Source organism: Asparagus officinalis, chromosome 6, assembly GCF_001876935.1.
Source record: "Asparagus officinalis chromosome 6, Aspof.V1, whole genome shotgun sequence".
Taxonomy (NCBI): Eukaryota; Viridiplantae; Streptophyta; class Magnoliopsida; order Asparagales; family Asparagaceae; genus Asparagus; species Asparagus officinalis.
The window spans coordinates 27,303,376-27,313,836 of record NC_033799.1 but is presented as its reverse complement, the minus strand read 5'-3'; the positions used below and the strand labels follow the sequence as shown (position 1 = coordinate 27,313,836).

The window sequence follows — 10,461 nt, the reverse complement described above, 5'->3', positions numbered from 1 at the left end:
CGGGTCCGGACCGCCCGACCCGGTTTTGGTGCCTAGGCCGGCATTGTTCCGAGCCGGGCCCGGGTCCGGACCTGGACCGAGTGTCCGAACAAAACCCGGGCCGGTCCGGGCCCGGGCCACGAGCTTTGTGGACAGCCCTATCCAGATTGTTGGGAGTCTCCAGTTTCAATGTACATGAGATTACTCACCTCAATTTGTTCCCCATTATACTTTTTCAAGACCTCATCTTAGTCATCTATGCCATACTGCTGTTTCAAACTTAGCCCAACATATACGATACCTTCAGAGAAGGAAACAATATCAACTATGCAAATCAAAATAATATTTATTAGACTCAAGTGCACTAAAAGGTCTATCAAAATCAGACGCAGCGCAACGTCAAACACCATATTGTACCACAATACATGCAGAATCGACCTATGAATGAAAGCGTTAGCCGCAATCCCAATCAATAAACAAACCAAGTAATACAGGATATAATTTCAAAAACAAAGGTAGAACTGGATATTCTACCAATCACAAATTCAAAATCATCATAATCCTTCCCACGATGAGTTACAAAACTAAACAAAACAAACTACAGAAAAATGTTTGATCCATATGCCTGCTATAACATTACCACGACCATCATTACAAAATTTACGGAAAATGCTTAGCTTTCGATCACCATCATCGCGAATAAAGCAGACTCTTAACTCCTCAAGAGAATCAAAGCAAGTTTGATAAGCATTATTAAAATATGCGTGTAAATATAAGTCCGATGAAAAACACAAACTAATCATCAAATCACAGGAGATCAGCAACATTAGAAGGCAGCTCCTCAACCACCACATTGTAAAACTTCTGGATATCAAACAACATTCTCTCATCATCACGTGTCACGAAGTTTATCGCGACACCCTTCCTCCCGAACCTCCCACTTCGTCCAATACGATGAAGATAGTTCTCCGGTTGAGTCGGCAAATCATAGTTAATGACCAAAGACACTTGCTGAACATCAATACCTCGAGCAAGGAGATCAGTAGTAATAAGAACACGAGAAGACCCAGAACGAAATTCTCTCATAATAATGTCCCTAGTGTTCTGATCCATGTCCCCGTGGGTGGCTGAAACTGTGTGATCTCTGCTCCTCATCTTGTCGGTGAGCCAATCAACCTTGCGCCTGGTATTTACGAATATGACACTCTGAGTGATGGCTAGAGTTTCATAGAGGTCACAGAGGGTTTCTAGTTTCCACTCCTCCTTTTCAACATTGACATAGAATTGCTTGATACCTTCGAGTGTAAGTTCGTCCCGTTTCACGAGGATTCTCACAGGTTTGTTCATGAACTTGCGAGTTATCTCGAGTGCCTCTGGGGGCATGGTGGCAGAGAAAACTCCGACCTGGACCTTTGAAGGAAGAAGCTGGAATATGTCGTAGATCTGAAAAAGGGGAAGCCCTATAAATAATTCAATTATGAGAAAGTAGGTGTCATTATGAGAATCAATGCAAGTTCAGTGACAATTGAATTACCTATACAGTTTATGGATGTTAGGAACAAAACCTTCTAATTTATGGGGTCTGTGTGGACATGCACGAAAATGAAGGTAAGACTGGCACACACCCTCCATTAGCACTTATACAAACGAAAGACAAAAGATAAAAAGAAAAAATAACCTACCTTTTCTGATGTGTGAAACAAAAATAGAATCATGACCAATGGGAAAAGAACAGTAACTTTTTAATACTAGTCTTTCCATAAAAGTTGACACAAAACGAATGTCACTGTTATGAAAAGCATATTCAAAAAATTAAAGTTAAGTATCTTTAAAAAGAGAAATGATCCAATATAGTGTTTGACCATACGTCATTGAAATCAACGAGATCGGAGACTTTTAGGTTACAGTATCTTCAGAAAGAGAAATGATCCAATATAGTATTTGACCATATGTTATTGACAACAAGATCATATCATGAGAATCTACATGAGAAATAACAAAAATCAGTAGAGTAAACCAACAAGCTAACAACAGATGCCATCAAGCTAACAACAGATGCCATCAAGAAGAGCATGCATGAGAATTCTACATGAGAAATAACAAAGACTACTGACGCACACCAGCAAAATAACAAACATTTTATCTACTAAAAGCTGACAAGTCACCTGTTAAAAATTGCATCTCGTGTGTCTCAAATAGAAATTCAAAATTGCATCTCGTGTCTCAAATAGAAATTCTCAAGTTAATAAACACTCCCTTAAATCGGAGATTTTATTATTTTGTTTATTTATTTAGTTAATCCTTTCATTTAGCAAACAACCACAAAGTGAAATTTCAGGATTTTATATATTTTTCCTGATCAAAAGCATTGCAATATCAAAAGGTGATACAAAGTCATCCCTGAACATGGCATGCAGGAGTGACTGGTCCTGGAACCCCAGATATTACTGTACAAGCAAAATTTCTGACCAGGATTGCAGATGGAAACATCTAGGAATCTTTCTTCCACAAAACATAAGGAATATAAGTAACGAATTTGATAACAAAAAGAATAGTCTTGAGATTAGGTATTTATATATGTGCGTTCATTCTTGCAACCATACAAGGGAAATGATTTCTGGTTCGTAAACGTTTGAGGATGTGCAGAGGATGATAAATAATGTGAACCATTTATTATAATTTGTCCGCATTGCGTTTTAGGAACACAAATGTCAGTACCGAGCACAAATGGATACATAGGCTGGAAGCTCTAACTGACTTGCCACGTATGCATGTGTCTGTGTGCATTTGTGTTGAGTACCAATGAATATGATCTCTGAGAAAAATGAAAATATGTTTCAACAAAAAGACACGAGCACAAATGGGTATATCGGCTAAGAGGCTCTAACAGTTTTTTCCGGTGTATGTATGTGTTTGTGTGCATTTGTGTGGTTTCCAATGAACATCTTCTCAGAGCAAAATGAAAATATTTTATAAATAAGCCACACAAATAGGATATGCAACGATGAAACTTGATCCTGGAATCACATGAAACCATCTTGCATGTTTCATTAAATTCAAAACATAAGGTAATGGATGTATTTGTGCATGCTAGCAAGATAATTTGCACAATTTATGTCTGGACCAAAGTAAATCACAAAGACTTACAAACCAACAAAAATATGAAAAGCAAAGGCAGAACCTGGTCTTTGAAACCGCGTGAAAGCATTTCATCTGCCTCGTCTAATACAAACATCTTGATGTAATCGGGACGCAGAGATTGCCTCCTCAACATGTCAAATACACGACCTGGCGTACCAACGACTACATGAACGCCACTAGAAAGAATCCTCTGGTCCTCGCGGACAATAGTTCCTCCAACACAAGCATGAACTTTCACTCCAAGATAATCACCTAATGCTCTCATAACTTTCTCAATTTGCTGGGCAAGTTCTCGAGTTGGGGCAAGAACCAAAGCTTGGCACTCAACCACAGTATAATCAAGCTGCTGAAGAATTCCAGAGCAGAAAGTTGCAGTTTTTCCAGTTCCTGATTGAGCCTGTTGGATAACATCAAGTCCCTTACAGAAAGGAACAATCCCTCTTTGCTGAATTGCAGATGGTTTTTCAAATCCTAGAGAATATTTCATTGTTAGTCCGTAAGAAGTCAGCCATAGAAATAAGGAGTTGTTGAATCGTGAATATTCAACATTATTAGCACGTTAAAAGAATGATGGTTACCATAAGCATAAATCCCTCTCAACAGATTTTCTTGAAGACCCATCGAATCAAAGCTATCATAAACCTCATCATATGAGGTAAAAAAGTCCTGCCCATCTGATGTAAGCCTGTATTGAGATTAAAAAAAACCACAAACAGGGTACATTAAAAAAAGAAAATATAAAGAAATGTGTTAGTAGGGAGGAGAAATAATAAAGATTATTACAGGTCATTCATTTTGGCATCATACTGACGTGCATCAAATTGAGATCCTTCTGGTGCCATTCCCGACATTTTCTGCAGTTGCATTCAGGACACAACAGAACATACTCAAATAGAGAAAGAGGTCAACGAAATGTAAGTAGTTTTAGAAAACTAGAAATGCACAAATAAGGTTTTAGCATAATCTTCTAAGCATTTAGTCTCACAATGAGGCCAGTTATGGATGCCAATTTTTTACATCCCAATTTTTTACACAAAGCTTCACTAAAGCTATTACATGAAGATTTCAACTCAAACAAATAAATTTAGAAACAATTTAGTATCCATCCCAAAGTTCCCATAGTTTTAGGACTGGCTAGACTGGCTATATGAATTCTCTTAAGGATTATCTCCTACATAAAGTTAACCACTACATCTCCTTCTTAGCTGTTTCCAGCTAATTTTACTTAAGCCTATTTAATAGTCTCTTTGCTCCATCAACTAAATATTGACCCTTCTTCTAATTGGTGCATTTACTGGCTCCACTACGCATCTCTCTTGTTATATCTTCAATAGGAGCAACCTCTAACTTTGTGTATTCATTTCTTATTATCTCCCTTAAAACACACCCATCATTACATTTTCATTTATGCTATACTCATTATCTACACAAGTTGTTTCCTTGATTTTCAAAATTCTAAACCATAAAAAATCAGTGCTGCTCCTTTTATTTCAATTTCATAAATATTCTACATCACATAGAACTCCTAAAGCAATGCTCCATTTTAAAGATCCTGATTTCATTTGATGAACCACGTTATCCTTAATCTCACTGTCTTAACGAACATTTGATCCTAAATTGAAAACATGACCACTTCTAGGTATTTCTTGACGTCAGTATTAACTATACACTCATTATTTTTATTAACTCTTAATCCTTTAGTTAAGAGCTTTATCTCTCCACCTTTCTGCTTAGAAATTATCCCTAGTCTAATCAATTAATATTATGCCCTCAAAAAATAACATAGACCATATCACTTCTTTAAATAATAAGAAATAAAAATATATGGAAAATAAAGAATTCGTGTTTCTTTAAAAGCTTGAAGTTGATCCTCGATGCAAATCTATGGCAACTAGGCATACATCATACTCCCTTTAAAAGTACGAGTTCGGGAAAATATTTCGGTAGACAAAAATACATCTATAAAGTTTGAACTATCCTATCACTAATCAAATTCTAACTTTTAAATTGTATTTAATGATTTATTCTAATCCTAATCCAAAATAGTATATACTAACAAATAATAATCCCAACCACGTGCATATGTTTTAAAAATATCCCAATCCACCTGGAACTCACAAGGTAGTATATACTAAAACATCTATAAATTATATTATACTTCAAAATATCCCAATCCACATTAGTTATATATCTTATTTGATCACAATAATAATCCCAATCCACTGATTAATTTGATCACAATAATAATCCTAATCCACTGATTAATTTGATCACAATAATTATTTAACATTATTTATCGTTAGTTATATGTATGTTATTTTGATATTTAAATAATTATTAAACATTTATCTATAAATTCAAAATAAACAATGAAACACAATCCTAATCAAATTCTAATTTTTAAATTATAAATGTTTGTACAATAAGAACTCTAATTATGACTATTATCCTATCACATGCTACACCTCATGCCTATATATAAACCAAGAAATTACATAATTTTCATAGTAACTTCATCTCCTTCAACATATATGTGTTCCTTTTTTATTTTCATGATTATTCTTTAGTAATATTTGTATTTGATTTAATGGTGATACTTGTTTTGCATTACAATTAGTTTTATGGTAATAGATATTTTTTTGATTTTTTTCGGTTTTCATGCAGTATTTAGGGATTAGGGATTTGATCTTTAAAAGCACAAGTTCGAAAAAATCTTTCGGTAGACAAAAATACTCCTATAAAGTTTGAACTATCCTTTCACTAATCAAATTCTAATTTTTAAATTGTATTTAATGATTTATTCTTATCTTAATCCAAGGTAGTATATACTAACAAATAATAATCTCAATCCACGTACATATGTTTTAAAATATCCCAATCCACTTGGAACTCACAAGGTAGTATATATATATACTTTTTTAATGATTACTGTTGAGATTGTTTATTATATAACATGATCTTATAATGTCCCAATGTGTTGTGCAATTTTATTTTCAATGTAATAAGAAATGTGTTTAATTTTTACTAGAACATTAGTTCATAATGATATTGCTATTCATGCTTGACTCAATATTATATCTTGGGATTAGTAGAGTATGAAATATGACGTAAAGTATTAATTTAACTTATGTTCCAGAATAATTATGCACAAAAACATGGTCTGCGTGCGTCCTTCTTTTGTAACATAGCTCAGCCAAGAGGTACTAAAACCCGGAGAGCAGCGCCACAAATCTTGGATGACACGTAAGGTTTCACTTTTGCCTCTTCTAAAATGCAAAACTTCTATGCTATAATTCTCTTGACCGAACAAAGCCTAAGATATAGGATAAGGAAAGAGCAGAGTTTGTAGTAAGTTAAAGAGGTTGCTCACATGGATATAAGGAGAACTGTTTTAGATAATTCAGGCATGAATGAAGGGAAGTGAAGTGTTGCAATTAGGAGTTAGTAGTGGGTCTAAATCAATTGGCAGTATGATGACACCGAATATACAAGAAAACTTAAAAAGTAAGAGTGAAAACTATTAATACAAAGCATGAAAGTTATTTTAATTGGGATTAATTTTGGAGCTTTCATGAAATAAACTCAACTTTATTGGATAGAAATTTGATATGAATGTATTATCATTATGCAACTATGCTAGACATTGCATTTGTATTGGAAAATCAAGCAACCTTTCAAAATGAAAAGACAAAAAAAAGGGTCCTTTCAATCATTGTTATCGAGGCGCGCGCGCCGGGCTCGCCCTGGGCGCGGGGCGCTACGGGCTGGGGCAATTGCGCCCCACACCAGAGGCGGGACGTTGCACGCACACAAGGTGCGCGCCTTGTGTGCGCCTCGCGTGCGCCTTGCACGCGCTTGACACCTGCGTCATGTAATCGACTCTTTCTTTTGTTTTTTTAAAATAATTTACATATTACATATTTACATCATGTAATAGACTCTTTATTGTTAGTTGCTAATCCATTCTCCATCTTTTCATGTTTAACCTATAAAAAGAAAACAATAATTAGTAATTTAGTATACTTGTTTGCTAATTGTAACTTCATTCTCTAATTAGCATGCTAACTAAAAAATTATGAATATGTAATTGTTACATCCATTCTCTATCTTTTTATGCTAACTAGCAAATAGCAATTAAGAATGCTAACTAGAAAATTATGAACAATCATGTTTTTTAATCACTTGATTGTTACTTAAAAATACATATATCATATTTTAAATGAAAATACATATTTCTTATTTGCAACTTGCTTGTTTTGTTTCATAGACTTTTGCTTATGTTGGAGATTATCTTGTATTGTGATTTGTGAAAACTTATGAACTTCTCTATGTTATGCATGCTAATTTCTTTCGTGATTTAGTCGGTGAAATTATATTTCTTGATTTTTTTATGTGACAATTTATAAACATGTTGCTTATATGCTTCTTTGTCTTATGTTGAAAAATATTAGTTTGAGTTGTGCGCCTCAATTTAGTGAGGCGCACGCATTGTTATGCGCCTTGCGCATGGTGCGCGAAGGGGGCCTTTGCGCCCCGCATTGCGCCTTACGCCTCGATAATAATGCTTTCAATCCTCTCGATGGTAAACCAAAGAGAGTCGCTCTTTGGAAAGCAACTTATTATGGATCACCATATGTACCATATATTCACGGTTAGTTTGTGAACATTTAAGAAATATGGTTAATTGAATGCCTATTGAGTCAAATAATGCACAAGGCTTTATCACATACACATCCTTCACGAATATGTCTGTTAGCATGTTTATCTTTTGATCCTGAATATGTAATTTGCATGTGCATCCTCAACTTTTAATTTATAACCATGTACAGGTGCTGCAACATTAATATTAGTCAAATAAATATAAAATAAAAATATTTTGATATTTAACCACGTGCATAAAACCTAATAATTATAAATTCATGTGTCTGATGCAGAAAAGAAAGAAAAATAATATCATTAATAAGTTTAAGAATAAATATAGTCACAATTAAAAATGAGGTTCAAATAAAAAAATTCCACAATAGGAAACACCTAAATGAACAAAAGACTGCACACACAAGAGAGGTAAGGAAGATGGGGTGACCAAGGCTACTGACTTAGCAACGAAGCGCATAAACAATGGATGTTCATAGCTAATCTGGCCATAAGATAAGTATGTAAACAAATAAGAATGCACGACGGTAGTAGGAATAATACTCTCTAAGCAACTCAAAAAGTCAAAGTGAATATCCCAATAGATGATGCACTCCACACAACAACACACACTAATATAGAGGAGGGCAAAGGATGCAAATAGGAAAAATATCTGAAAAGCTCAAAACCACATGACAATACATTATCAACTATGTTACATTTTTCATGATCAAAAACATATTTGAGAAATAATATAATTCAACCCACGGATAGGATAGAAACCATGAATACTCTAACACAATTAATATGAGCTTGGGCGAAAAATTCTGGATAGGGCCAATATATAACATGCTAACACCAGCCTATCTACTTCAACCTAGTTCTAGCCAGACCAAAAAGAGTTCTATGCCATTAGAGAAAACAAAATATAACACCAAGCATAACTGCATAACCCTTTCCTTGTTTGACATGTAGTATTCACTTTTAAAACCTTGCCCACATTCAAAGCCAACAAAACTTGCTGATTAGATGACCACTACTTAATATTCTCAACGTCACACCCTACACCACCCAAAACAGAGGAAAACTGTTGGGGCACCAAATTAGCATTGCTTATACTGGGGATATATAATTAGAGAAGGTTCAGGCATAGACTTGACTTCATAATGCGAAAACCAACAGCAAAAGAGACTTGTTCTGCTCTCAACTCCAAAGGAACTTGTTTTATGCTTGAAAGTTTATGTCATTACTCAGAACCAAGCCCATCTCAGTTTGAGGCCCAGACCATGAATTGGATTATTAGGTAGCCAAGAAGCATTCTTTTTATGAACAATTTTTCAAAACCGACTGATTTTTTTTTTTTCAAAATCGACTGTTTTTTATTTATTTATCAAAATCGACCCGGTTTTGTGATTAGCAGGCTAATCACTATCCTAAATAGCCGGGGTTGGCAACCCCGACTATTTAGGATAGTGATTAACCTGCAAATCACCCTTTAATTAGGGTTTAACACCCTCCTAAATAGTCGGGGTTGGCAACCCCGACTATTTAGGATAGTGATTAACCTCCTAATCACAAAAGCGCGGGTCGATTTGTATAAATAAAAAAAACAGTCGATTATGAAAAAAAAAAAAATTCAGTCGTTTTTGAAAATTGGTTCTTCTTTTTATCTATAAGCACTTTAAAATAGGATATCATAGTAAGCGATGCTGATCATCTACAGGGACGCATCATTACCTTATCACTTCGAGGTGAAGTAATAGCAAAAACCGCTCTTACTAACTGCTTTTATTGCACCAAAGCCACATTATTTTACAAAAATAACCCATAAAAATCACATGCAATCCGCTACAGAATTCATCAAAATTCATGAAATTAAAGACTAATAAACTAACAGCTATACAATTAAATAAGAAAAAAAAATACAATTAATAACTAACACGTATCTATTACACAGACTGTAACATGATTTTCCGCTCTCAAGACACTAGGCCGCTGCTTTCTGCAGCGACCATGAAGCCGAAGCTTCAAGTCAGCAGCTTTACAAAACCAAAATGAAGACTGGAGCTAGCTGATCAATCAACTAAAGGATAAAGGGGAGAAAAAAAAGACAGTTCCTTTTAATTTCTAGAGACTGAGATTGGTGACAGGAGGATCGCTGGAGTTCCACGGTCGGAGGGCATCGACATCGCCAGATCACCAATAAAGGCGGAAAGGGGAACACTAGAAAACTATCTTAAACTATCTGATTTCGGCGCTAAATCTAAAACCCTAGAAGACTTCAATCTTTATTCCCAGAATAGAAACCCTAACTACAAAATTCGAAACAAAGAGAGATCTAGTGAGAATCTGAGTACCTTTAAGTTGTTAAAAGAGTGATTGAGTCGAGGCGAGAGATTGCTAGCAGATCGATCGATGGATTCCTCTTCAATTTCTGAAGAGGAGAGAGGATTTTTTTTTTTAAGTTTTGTGAAGCGGTTTAAAGAGATTTAAAGAGAATAAGACTTGGCCCCTACGTCTCTAATAATTATATACGAGTGAGATTTTTTTTTCTGTGGGGTCCCTCTAAAGCACTTCGGAGTAACGAGGCGACAGTATGCGAGTGAGATTTTTTTTGCACAATAGCCCCTACGTCTCTAATTATGAGAATATAGTCTCTGGAGTCCTGAAGCTTTACTCCTCTAAATTGGGTTAATTGCATATTGGTCC

The 10,461-nt window shown here is 35.1% G+C and overlaps 1 protein-coding gene across 1 annotated transcript; it reads right to left on the bottom strand.

The window, feature by feature from the left end:
* On the bottom strand, window positions 421-10,255 carry LOC109844273 (eukaryotic initiation factor 4A-8-like). Its single transcript, XM_020413238.1, has 5 exons — window positions 10,110-10,255; window positions 3,904-3,974; window positions 3,699-3,805; window positions 3,161-3,591; window positions 421-1,422 (listed from the first exon to the last, which is right to left on the bottom strand). The coding sequence occupies exons 2-5, from the start codon at window positions 3,969-3,971 to the stop codon at window positions 787-789; spliced, it is 1,242 nt and encodes a 413-aa protein (XP_020268827.1). The 5' UTR covers window positions 3,972-3,974; window positions 10,110-10,255; the 3' UTR covers window positions 421-786.